General features: G+C 39.0%; 1 protein-coding gene across 1 annotated transcript; it reads left to right on the top strand.

The window, feature by feature from the left end:
* Nucleotides 1-970: 970 nt before the first annotated feature.
* On the top strand, nt 971-8,497 carry nlrc3l (NLR family, CARD domain containing 3-like). Its single transcript, XM_079353907.1, has 12 exons — nt 971-1,275; nt 1,589-1,798; nt 1,956-2,048; nt 2,658-2,835; nt 3,131-3,278; nt 3,566-3,658; nt 4,507-4,859; nt 4,955-5,158; nt 5,797-5,972; nt 6,086-6,359; nt 6,524-6,739; nt 7,472-8,497. The coding sequence occupies exons 1-12, from the start codon at nt 1,250-1,252 to the stop codon at nt 7,859-7,861; spliced, it is 2,361 nt and encodes a 786-aa protein (XP_079210033.1). The 5' UTR covers nt 971-1,249; the 3' UTR covers nt 7,862-8,497.
* Nucleotides 8,498-12,929: the final 4,432 nt, after the last annotated feature.

Below are 12,929 nucleotides of genomic sequence, written 5' to 3'. Positions count from 1 at the left end.
GCCAGGTTATTTAGTGCTTTGTGTGTGAGGAGGATGATTTTAAACTGTATGCGGTGAGTGATGGGGAGCCAGTGCAGGTCACGGAGGACGGGGGTGATGTGGTCTCTGGAGCGGGTGTGGGTGAGCAGGCGTGCGGCTGAGTTCTGGATGTATTGCAGTTTATTGAGGAGTTTGGATGGTAAACCATGGAGGATGCTGTTGCAGTAATCTAATCTGGATGTGATGAATGCATGGATGAGGGTTTCTGCAGCAGGGAAGGTGAGTGAGGGGCGGAGGCGGGCAATGTTTTTGAGGTGGAAGAAGGCGGTCCTGGTGATGTGTTTGATGTGGAGGTCGAACCTTAAGTTATTGTCAAAGATGATTCCTAGGTTGCGGGTGTGTGGAGAGGGGGACAGAGTGCAGTTATCAAAGGTAGATCAAATGGTCATGGTAGTTGTCGTTCCAGTTGGGAGTGGGGTGAAAGCAGTGTCCTTGAATCTTTAATGGGTTGTTCAGATCAAATATTTTGAATGCATGTAAGCAGAGAAGATCTTAGAAAAAGGTTTTTTTTTTTTTTTTCATAAAGTGAGCAAGCTCATTCTCCCTATGCTTACAAAGAAATCCCATGTATTATAGAGATATTTAAATAAATGCATGATTCCTTTTATTTTTTTTAAGTTAAAGATTTGGTCTTCAAAAGATGTGTATTGTTTTTAAAACGGGAACTGAACAGCTTGTAGTTGAACATCAACATAATGTCAATGTTTTTCTATTTCTAAAGTAACCCAGCGCTTTAAAGATTTGAGGCTTTATGCTCATGTTGCACAAAGAGATAAGAAGTAAACCGCATACATTCAATGTCGGTTGAAAGCTTCAGGTGGGTATATATGGTGGGTAAACTGTATGTTTAGGTATTTTCATAGTTAAGGCTTTTAGTAGATGTGATTTTATTTTGAAGGTGTTATCCGGAAGTTCTGTCTGCGGAAGTCAGACTGCAAACCGAAACCGAAGTTTGCAACCTTCCAGAACAATACAGAGATAGTGGGACACTTCGTGTACTGGTACTTTTCTGATGAGTGTTTAATTGTTTAATTCGACCATGTCATTTTAAAAGTCATTATTATTTATCTCACGTGTATGTTAATGTTGGCATTACATTGCGATCAGCTGGATTACGGTACTTTTTTCTTTTAGGCGTAAACTGCGAGTAACCTGCCAGCCAGACATCGATATATCCATCTGTTGGATAGCTGCTGAGTGTTATCAGAGTATGGACCCGGACACTGAAGTGGAGAGGTGGGTGTTTTTATCAACTGATGAGTTCAGATATCATCGTTATCTGTCAGGCGGTTTATACACTTTGGACAAACAAAGCTTCCGTACTTCCTCGATATATTCTAAATCATAGTAAATAACATGAACTTTTGTAGTTGAATAACCAACCTTGTGTTGGATGTCTGGTATTAATGGACCTTTACTTTGTAAGTCTTTGGTTAATTTTACTTACATGCTGTCAATCTATCTTTTTAAAGATAATTAAAATGTTGCAAGTCCTGCTTAGCAAGGAAACGCATTTACCTGATACATACAGTATGTTTCTTTCCCTCAGCTTCTTTAGGAAGGATGAAGAGGAGGAGGAAGATGAGGAGGAGAAGAAGAAGTGGAAGAAGCCTTCCTCAAGCTATGGTTCAATGAAGAGTGACAGTGATGACACGGAGGAAGAAGAGGAGAAGGTTAAATGTAAAGAAGAGTTTGCTGAGGCCTTCCGTCCTCCCCTTCCTGTGGTGCTACCAGCTGTTCCTTCTCAGGAGGGGACATGGTACTGCTTTTATTTCTCCAAAACTCAACTACTCAACATGTTGCCTGTGTGCAGCACAGACAGAAAGTTCCAAGAAATGCACAAAGCACGGGCTATTAAAGCCATGTAAAGTCAGATATTTTAAATTATTTTATTAATGATTGCCACCATGTCGTAGCTTGCAGAGGAATCGCTCAGAGTATCCAGAGACCCTCTACACCGTGAATACTGACCTGACCAAGCCCCCAGGAGCTGTTGTCATTGAAACCAGGTAGAGGACCCTCAAACACAAATGCATGCATACAACTCTGATAAAACTGATTAAAGTGAGACAATAGTAACAATAGCTATAGTTACTAGGTGTTTTTTTTAATTATTGATGCCTATGAATGAATACTATATAGTTTTTATTTTATTTTATTTTATAATAGCATGTGTTTATTTGAATGTCAACATGATAATAATCTCTCCCCTTCATATGACAGGTGTAAAATAAGATAATCCTTTATTCATCTCACAAACAGAGACATTTACAGTGTGACAGCAGCAAAGCAGGATAGCAGAAGAAAAATCACAGAGTGCAAAAATTAAATTACCGGTAGATAAAATATAAAAAAGGAAAAAAAAATATGCATCAAGAATATAATATAAGGATGGACATGTTATTGCAAAAATTGTCCCATAAATTATTATTGCAATTCAATCTAATTTAAAAATTAAAACACAAATAACATCAGGTGACATGTATGATAAAATGCCCACGTTTTTTTTTTTTTCTTTCTTTTTGAAAACATGTGAAATGGGTGATCTTGGCTAACTAGAACTACTATGCGGCGCTCTGTCTGACCATGCTGTGGGGTCTGGGGATCTGTTGTTGCAGGTCTTCTGATCTTGAGGAGTTTCCTGAAGCAGACGACAATGAGGAGGAGGAGGATATGTATGAAATCAATTCCCCAGAACCACCTGAGCCTGTTGAATTAGTTTATACGATGCAGACAGATGAGAACAGCCAGCCGGGCACACTTCACCCAGAACAGGACCTTCCTCATATATTCAAGGTCAGTGCTGCACACAGTTTTCTATCCTCACAGAGTAGGTTGATTTGGTTGCTGGACTCTTTTTAACCTGATCATGCATGTGTTACTAAAGAAAAAAAAAGCCAATGGCTATCAAATTGTATTTGCAACAAAACAGTTCTCCATCTATGTTTAAAAACATTGTAAAGTTGACCTTTTTTCTGTATTAAAAAAATAAGATTGTTGCATCTTTTCTTGGTCCAAACGGTACATGCATCATTGCTGCACAACAACATGTAAACTTGGAGGTTTTGTGTTCATGGTTTTTTGTCTGCAGAGTATCCAGGACTCATTGACCGACCTCACTAATGAAGAGCTTTTCAGATTTAAGATGGGCTTTTGCAAATGGGAATCCAGCATAACCCTGCCGCAGGTGATCGAGGGAGATCTTCTTGATTTTGTGGACAGAATAATCGAGGTCCTGGGTAAGTAAAACATGATCGCAGGACACACACAAGAAATGCCCGATCACAGCGCGGTACAACATTTTGACTTCTAGATGTGATATGCACACTTTGACATTTTGGCAGTTTTTAAATGTAGAGTTTTGGTTTGAGAAAATCCTCAAATTGAAGACTTTTTGCCAACAGAAAAAAACTTTGTTTAATGAACACTTAAATGGATTCTTATGAATAAAACAAATGAAATTTTAATTGCTCACATTTCTTATATTTCAAATAAAAAAAAAAAGTTTTTAAATTCTGTCCTGCAGGAATGGATCGATCTTTGACGCATACTATAAGTACTCTGAAAAATATCAACAAGACAGAGGCGGCAGAAGAACTGCGGAACAAGTGCAAAAGAGGCAAGTTGAGATTGGGTTTATCCCAACACATATTCTTGTTCTGGCTTTTTTTTTGTTGTTGTACTGAAATAGTTTAAATGAATGTGTTTTTTTTCTATTCCAATTAATTCACAAGAGCCAAGTAGGCAAACATTGACTGCTTTCTCAAACAGTTTGAAGACGTTAGGTGTATTAAATGTACTTTCAAACAGATAAACGTTTTTATACTTAGTCCCGAACTAATCAGTACTTAATGCTTCTCAATGCTAGTTCTAAAGGTCACATGTTATACTCCCTTTCAACACGTTAAAATACGTTTAAGAGCTTTCTCAAAACATGTCTGGTAATTTTCTTGTTAAAAATGCTCTCTGGTTCTGTATTTGATCAGGCCTCTGAACTCCTCTAAATCTGCCCTGATCAGAACACACTGTTTCTGAGTCTCTAGCTCTAAATGCAAGTGAGCTGTGTTCGGCCTCAATGAGGGCTTCGGTGGCTTGGGAAGTAGAAAGGCAGACTCAGAGGGCAGAACAAACACCTATCTGGGGAGGGGTGACTGCCCTTTGTGATGTCATGAGGGAGTACATCTCCAAACAGCCTGTTTCGAGCACACATTTTCTGAAAAAAGTGGAGCTAGCAAAAGATGGACTTTTCTCATAATTGTTTGTAGACAGACCAAGGACACATATTGGAGTGAGAAAATTATGGTAAAGTGTGTTTTGCACAATGTGTGACCTTTCAGACAGTGGTTATATAGCCTCCGTGAGTGAATACTTTTTACTTCACAGAAAGACATAGGAATTTGGTTCATAGAAATAGCTAAGCATCTTATATATGAATCAATAAAAGTGTTTGTCTTTTCTCCCCATCAGCGTTGTTCCGTTGTCATCTCAAGCAGTATTTAGTCAGAAAACATCAAGTCATTCGTGAGGGGGTTGTTCGAGCTGGCAAGCAGAATCTTCTAGATACCATTTACGTTGAGCCCCAGATTTCCACGTGTGGTTATGGAGGAGTCAACCCCGCCCACGAGCTGAGACTTCACCCTCCGTCACCTCTCCAGGTCCCCAGCTCTGACACGTTCGTTAGCTTGAATAATCTGTTCCGGCTGCAGAAGGAAGATGGCTCACCGGTGAGGACGGTGATGACCACGGGGATCCCAGGTATTGGTATGTCTGTCTCTGTGGGTAAATTCTCCCTGGACTGGGCAGAACAGCGTGCTAATAAGGTAATTTAACAAACAGAAGAGTAATGTTAAAAACCAAGTGAACCCTACCTGCCCTGCTTTAAATTACAATGTTCTTCCACTTTTGTTTTTTTCAGGATCTACAGTTTGTCATCAAACTTTCTTTCCGAACTTTTTGGCTTCTACGGAATAAGAACCCTCCGCAGATGATGTCCGTCAAGGAAGTGATAGAATACTATCATCCTGAGTGCAAAGACATGAAATACCTGGAGGAAGACGGCTGTAAATTTCTCATCATAATGGACTCCTTTGATTGTTACCAAACTTCTCTGGACTGGGAGGTATCACATCAACGCGCACACACACACACACACAGATCTATTCATGTTTTTATGATTAAACATCAAGAACCTGAATTATTAAGACAACCCTACATTCAGGTTTAAGTTGTTTGATTTGTACCTGTAGGTAAATTTGGTTGCAGGCAGAGTCGCATAACAAACAGACAATACTGCAGAGCATAAACTTCTCTAATTCAAATCGCCTAGAACATTAAAATAAATGAACCATTAAGAAGCATGACATCAGCTGTCCCTCCATACAAGACCTTCACGAAGTTACCAACAACCACATCAAGGAGCAAAGAGGAAGAGCAGAAGGAGAAAAAAAACCCCAGAAAAACCTCCATGACGTGTTTCGCTCAGTAATGGTTGCTGGGACAAAGTTGTGTACAAAGTCTCCGATCAGTTTACTGGACGGCCTCTCAATCTGGTTCAGAGAGTTTTTCACGACAACTTTAGAAATCACTTGATTTGTTTGTGTAAATGTGATGTTAACCACACTTTTCCATGGAGCGTTTTCAGTTAACTCAGCAGGTCTGAATGATGGCTTGTAAATCATAACTCATAAGACAGACTTTTGTTTTGTTTTTTTATGTTGAGAAGAAAGTGATGTACTTTTCTCTGTACTTTCTCTGCAGAACACTCCAGTAGTAAGTGACAATGACGCTCAAACACATCCAGATGTCATGATCGTAAACATCATCAGAGGAACTTTGCTCCGGGGTGCCCGCGTCTGGATCTTGGGAAGACGGGCGGCTGTCTCACAAATACCTTCCAAATTCATAGACCGTGTCACAGAAATTCAGGGCTTCAGGTGAGTGTGGAGATGTACTCTGCTTCCATCCTGTGTGATCAAGTGTGTGTGTGTGTGTGTGTGTTTGTGTGTTTTCTCAATTAAACCCTTTCTCTTGTTTCTCTTTTCTCCAGTGATGTCATGAAAGACGACTTCCTGAAGAAACGCTTCAACAATGTGGAGCTCTCGCAAAAGATTGTGAATCACTACAAGAGCCTTTCGACACTCCATATGCTCGCTGGCCACCCCTTCATCTGCTGGATGGTGGCCACCGTGTTCGAGCGCTGCTTCCGTTACCAGGGTTATGGGGTGCATCTGCCCAGGCTGACACCTTTCTACATCAGCGTTTTAATTGTCCAGACCAATCGCAGACTGCAGTTCTACTATGGAAAGGCGGAAAACGATCTGGTAATTAGCATTTGTCACTCTATCATTTATTTTTGTTGTTTACATCTGTCTTACTACTTTTTGTCCACTGAATGTTTATCACATATCTCAGATGTCTTTTAATTTATAATTTGTATATTGTTGTCTGTTTTTGCTTGCATTTTATTGTCCTCTTTCTCTGTCAGAAATGGTCTAATGACGACAGGAACCTGTTGAAAAAGATGGGGAAGATGGCCTTTAAGATGCTGGAGAGAAACACCAGTGTGTTCTTTGAGGAGGATGTCAAAGAGTGCGGTCTAAAGTTGACGGAGGTGACGGTGTTTTCTGGCCTGTGTACTGAGCTCCCCACCGCAGCCTCAGACGGACGAAGGACTTTCTGCTTCATTCACTTCACCTTTCAGGTAAGAGGCGTTATTTGATGTGACATTAGTGCAAAGTCACAATGAAAATATTCAGAATTTAGAATCGAAGCAAAGTGTTGTTGTTTTTTTCCTTTTCTGCGGTGTGTGTGAAAAATGATCGGTTTCTCTGCCGTTATGGCAGCGTTTCATTTGTACTTTTGATCTGTTGCGACACATGAAATGCAATCAGACATGTTTGAACTTTGAACTTTATTTTCTTGGATGTGTAGCTGCTGCTCGCACTTACTGTGAAATGGAAGTCAAATCCTTTTTTAAGTTTTAAAAAGAATGAATAAAAAAATGTTCCCATTATAATTGAATGGCTCAGCATTGAGTGGGACTTGGTGAATAATGAAGGGGTCTAGACCTTTTCAACACCTCGCAAACTCACATCTCTGAAACAAGATGTCAAGAGAGGTGGTGCAGGTTTCACAACTCGCTCCAAATCTTTTTAAATGATTGATTGAACATTTTCACCATGAAGTGTATATGTTTTCAGCTTCATACAAGAGAGAGGTATGTACATATTGTATTTAAGGTCGTTATCTGATTTAGAGGCTGAGGCTTTTGAAAGGAATTTTTTTAGAGGGTGTTTTCTTTTAGGCGTCCTTGGTTCTAAATGGGTTGATGTTGAAAAAATCACAACTGTTCTAAAATTATAAAACTTTGCTGTGACTTGCAAAAACTCCACAGTGACTCTTGAAAAAAACATACACGCCTTTTCTCCTCCAGGAATTCATGGCCGCTCTGTACGTCTTCACAATGTTTCGCACGGAGTCTAAGAACGTTCTGGAGTCAGGGGGGTTGCACAAGATCTTCGCATCCAAGGACCAGACCAAATCTGCCGCAGCTCTGGTCGACTGTGCTCTGGCGCAAACTTTAAAGTCCTCGCTCGGCCACTACGATATGTTCCTGCGCTTTCTGTGCGGCATATTTTCCCCAGACTGCCACCACAATCAGCTCAGCAGGTTTCTCTACTCCTACAACGCACCAAAGCTGGCTGGGCTGGATGAAGTGCAGCAGCTGCTGAAGCAGGCGATACAGACTGCTAAGGAAAACAACAGAGACCGTGTGGAGAACTTAGAGGAGTGTCTTAGAGAAATGACCCAGGAGGATGAGTGAGTTTGGGCTGAATGGAATAAGTGTCAGGAGTTTGTTTTTGTTTTTAAATCAATCAACATAACTTCAAGAAAGTCCCAAATTATTGCACTTTTGTGAGCCTAGATTTTTTTTTAATGTAGTAGTTGTAGTTCTGTGAATTTGTATTATTTTTTTAACACACACACGCGACTCAAATTCAGCTTGACTTCATCCAGCTTTCATTTCATAATGAAACATGGGAACTAAACCCTTCCAGCTTGAAAACAAGACCTGAGCTGTCACAGCAGAGATCAGACATCGAACAATGTTGCAATGGGTCAAGCTTAATAGTTATGTTAATGTCTGAAACAGATGTGCCTTTGTTTCTATTCACTGCACCGTTGAGATTCTCGTTGAAACAACCCATGAGGCCTGAAAAATGTTTATTTATTGGAGGGAATTCTGTCACCACTTTACAAAAAGACATCTGGAAGCAAAGTCATGTCAGGAATGAACAATGAACTTTATTTTTTATAAAGGTTTATAGTTTAAATCAGACTTTTTTTTTTAATACACATCTGTGTGGATCTTTTGAAACTTATTTTATTGAAGCAAAATTGAACATGTTTACATATTATATTGGCTACAGCACATAAATATACAGTGGTGTGAAAAAGTGTGTGTCCCCTTCCTGATCTCTTACTTCTTTTGCTTACTTTGTTTTCCACACGTTCAGATCATCAAGCAAATTTAAAGTTTTTAGGTTCAGGGGGCACACACTTTCTCACACAGGGCAATGTAGCTTTGGGTTTCTTCTTCCTCCATTAATATAATATATACCCTTAATTTAAAAAAACACTGCATTTTGTGTTTACTTGTGTTATTTTTTTGTTTAAATTTGTTTGATCTGAAACATTTAAGTGTGGAACACCTGCAAAAATAAGAAATCAGGAAGGGGGCAAACACTTTTTCACACCACTGTATGTAGATATTATATATATATATATATATATTTTTTTTTTAAAGCGAACGAAATCAAACAAGTGGAGATAAAAGAAGCTCCAGTAGACAATGTGAAATGTTGACGTTGGATTGTCCATGTGGTTTCCAGATCACCATGTCGTCCTTATGTAGGATCTGCTGAGAAGACCTTTATGAAAACGAGCACTTGTGGTGTTAACCCTGAAAACAATTAGGTGTGTTTACCTTGAGTGCATCTGTCATGAGTGGGACCTGGAACAGAATAAAAGCATTTGATTTAATGAAATAATCTGATGGCAGATAGGATTCTATTGGGGGAAACAAAACATCAGCCTACTTTGGCAGATGAAAGGCAATGTTGTAAAGCAGTTTTCATCCAGCCACTTGAATTCCTGCGTGGTGTTAACCCTGATGATCTTTCCGCAGTGGTTGTTAAAGGGGTCCACATGATCTATGCTGTTCCAGTTGATGTAAGACACAAGTTTTGACCCTGAAGTCCACACCCACTTAATGTTGCAGCCAAAGATAGGCCGCTCCAGACCGATCCAAACTCCTTCCGGCATGTCTGTATTGTTGGTCAAGAGACTGCTCACTTCCGTCTGCACAGACTCGTTACAGATTTCAACCAGAGAGGAGTTGTTACTTTGGCAGTACTCCAGAGCCTCAATCCAGCTTTTGCGTTCACTGTGGAACTGGAGACCTGTACACAGGCAAATCGACATTCAGCGAACATCTTACACACTCGAGCTCGACATCTTTTGGTGTGCCACTGTCTTTTTCCAAAGTTTCACCAAGGTATAAAATACAAACTATTTGTCAAGTGTATATTAAGTCTGTTGCATTTGATTAACAAAGACCAAGTCATATAAATAACAATGACAAACATAATAAATCACAACCCACAATATTAAGAACATGAAAGATAAACACATTTTCTCTATCTGCGAAAATTGACATGATTTAGAAGCTTTTTTTTTTTATTCCTTCAGATTAACAGAATTCAGAGGATTGTTCTTTTTACATTTATTACCATCATGGAGAGCAGAATTGTAGGTGTAAGAGTTTATTATAAAATACACTGTTTAAAACTAGAAATGAAATCACTTGCCATAGATGTTAAGTCTGTTGCCTTTTCCAGAGGCCATATTTGAAATGTTGTTTTTGGCCATCTTTGTTTTGCATGTCAGGATGCATTGATTGAGTCTATGTAAAAGAAAATATGAGGCTGATGAGATATCTTTACAGATTCTGATTTACAAACTATTGTAGCGGTACACTATAATTTCTGTAAAAATAGATCACATAAGCTTTCACAAATGTTTACCTAAGTGTGCTCTTTAGGCAGGTGGGTACTGTAGCGCAGAAAAGCTTACACATTTCTGCAATGCTTGCATTTTCTAGTCCATTGAGTTGAGCTTCAGTGTTATCACTGGCACAACACCACACCATACCTGAAAGACAGAAAGCTGAAAGAAGCCACACCTAATTGTTAGAATACTAGTGCAGACGGAAACGGTTATTTTCCTCTTCATTTCTTCTGAGATATTCTAAATTGTTACAAGTGCTGAGAATGTAATCTTCTTTGGTGCATGTCCTTCTGTGTGTGGTGACATTTCCAATATAAACTAAGCCATGATTTAAAAATAAATATGTTGAGCTGCAAAGATTTTACAAAGATGTAATAACCGTCTATAAACAGAGTCCTGTATAAATCAACACAAGGTCAGGTAACAAAACCTACTCAGCAGCAGGGATAGATGGATGCTGTGTGCCATGGTCCAATGCTAAAAAAAACCAAAAAATGAACAAAACAGTTCAGACGTGACAAAGTGAACATTTTGCATAATTTTAAATAATTGACTGTCAAATTAGTATCCACACAATAAGACTGTTTGTTTTCTGCTGTTTTGACAGTCAAATAATCTTTCAGTATGACGCCATCATGTCGCAAAAGTAACATCACTGAAGAACCTTTATTCAAGTATCGTAGTTACATGAGCAACATACCTCCTGAGTGTAAAACAAAGCTAATTAGTCACAGCTAAGTCATTAATTCACTTTTTTTTTTACAATCTAATATATTTCCTCATCTAAATTAAAGTACCTTTCTGATTAACTATAGCCTACAAAGCATGTTATTACGTTTAGTTAGTAAGATTAAACTGCAAATTAGCAGTTAATGTTAATCAATCTGATAAAAAACGTACCCAGTTATTGATGCCTCGTCCCGTTCCAAACTTTTTGTCAGAGGGTTTGTCAGGAGATGTGAAATAGAGCCTTTCAGAGTGCTTCTCTTTAAAGAGCTGTTTCCATGCTCCACCCACAGAAAAAACACCCACTCCAATGTAATGCATGTCTTTTTAATTAGCAGCCCGGTAACAGTAAAGATTTGTAATTTTTATACACAAAGATTCTTACCCAATTAAAAGTAAAAAGAAAATAATTTTAATGGGAGAGGAAACCCTATGTTGTATTGTTAATGTATTGATTTACCCACTTCAGATGAGCCAGAGTCATCTGACAGTACCTCCTCAATCGCCAGAAAACATTTCTATTTTCCAAATTGTAGAAGTTCCGTAGATGTTTGAGCAGTCATCTCACAGTGAGGAGGTTTCTGGTTTGAGTCCCAGTCAGACAGGAGCCTCTCTGTGTGGAGTTTGTATGTTCTCTCCGTGCATGCGTGGACTCTCTCTGGGTACTCCGGCTTCTTCCCACAGTCCAAAGACAGGCTTGTTAGCAGGTGTTTGTGCCCATTCAACCTGGGGGGGCTGGATCCCCCTCTCACAACTTGTTATCAAAAAAACATTGATTTTTATATGTTGTAATGATAAATGATATGAGTATGGAAGAAATCTGCTATGAAACGGGGTGTTCTGTCGACACAACAACTGGGACACAGTTGTCTCTGTAAAATGTAAAATGTAACATGTTTTCTTTGACAACTTTCACAAACCAAACGTGCAGAATGTTCATTTCAAGCAGTGGGTTTGAAACTGATAGTTATTAGTTTTCCTTTATTAGTTTGGTTTATTTTATACATCAAGAAAAGTCGTCAAAAAAAATAAGTTTTACCCTTTTTTGCAAAACATATTAATTAAAGTTACTGATGCACACAAGCCTACATTACAGCCGTTCATATATGTGATGTTTCTGTGTTATGATCCTAACAAACAGTATTTTCCTCTGAATTTAATGTTCAAAGCAGGAAAGCGCAACCCACATTGAAGTAATATGAAAATGATGTGTGTCCATCAAACAACTACTCCCTGTTTCCTTCAGCCATATTCAAATCCATAGCAGTGATGATGTTTAGTTTAATCATCCAGCATACAAATAGCTCTTCTCTAGAAGACGCATGTAAAGTATCTGGTTGTATACAGCATCATTGTGTCTTTTTTGTTTACAGTACATTACAGAGGTGCAAAGTATCAAAGTATTAACTTGGATCCAAATGTATCTTTTCAATTTTTGATACTGTACTTACAGAGTATTAGGTTTTATTTTCTTCTGCAGCACCGTCTGCAATAGCCACCCTCGGGCTCCAGTTTACGATGACAGGTGAGAATACACACAGAACAAACTGACCCCTAAGTTTCAACAACAGTCTACATCGAGCTTCAATCGAAGTGAAATAATGGAGGGTCAACGTAATTATTCTGATGTTGTGTGTCTTTCTGAGCCAACCTATACCTCTAAACTGCCTGTCTCAGTCTCCACGGGATGAAGGTGATGCTTTGTGGGTGTGACTGGTGTCAGAACAGGAGACATGAGGTCATCGTCTCAAGATGAAACCATCAGAACCTCGGTACAAACACTCATGACGGGCGTGGAGACGTGACAGCATGCTCACAGTAAGCATTCTCACATGTGTAACTTTTGTCCCCAGGGCTGTCCAGCTCTTCAACCCCTGACACACCCCTTTTTCCTTGCGCCTGCACCATAACCCCCTAATGCTTTTAATTATGTTAATTTTAGTCTTTGTGCACTACTACTTTTGTAATTAATGACTATTGGTGTATTTAAACTTTGTACTTACATTTTCACACGTTATTCTTTTGTTGACACTTTATCTTAGCTTACATTTTAGTATACCTGTACTGTCGTTCATTTACTGCTCTGTATGACATTG

This window comes from Symphodus melops, assembly GCF_947650265.1.
Source record: "Symphodus melops genome assembly, chromosome: 10".
Lineage (NCBI taxonomy): Eukaryota > Metazoa > Chordata > Actinopteri > Labriformes > Labridae > Symphodus > Symphodus melops.
This window is presented reverse-complemented; position numbering and strand designations above follow the sequence as displayed.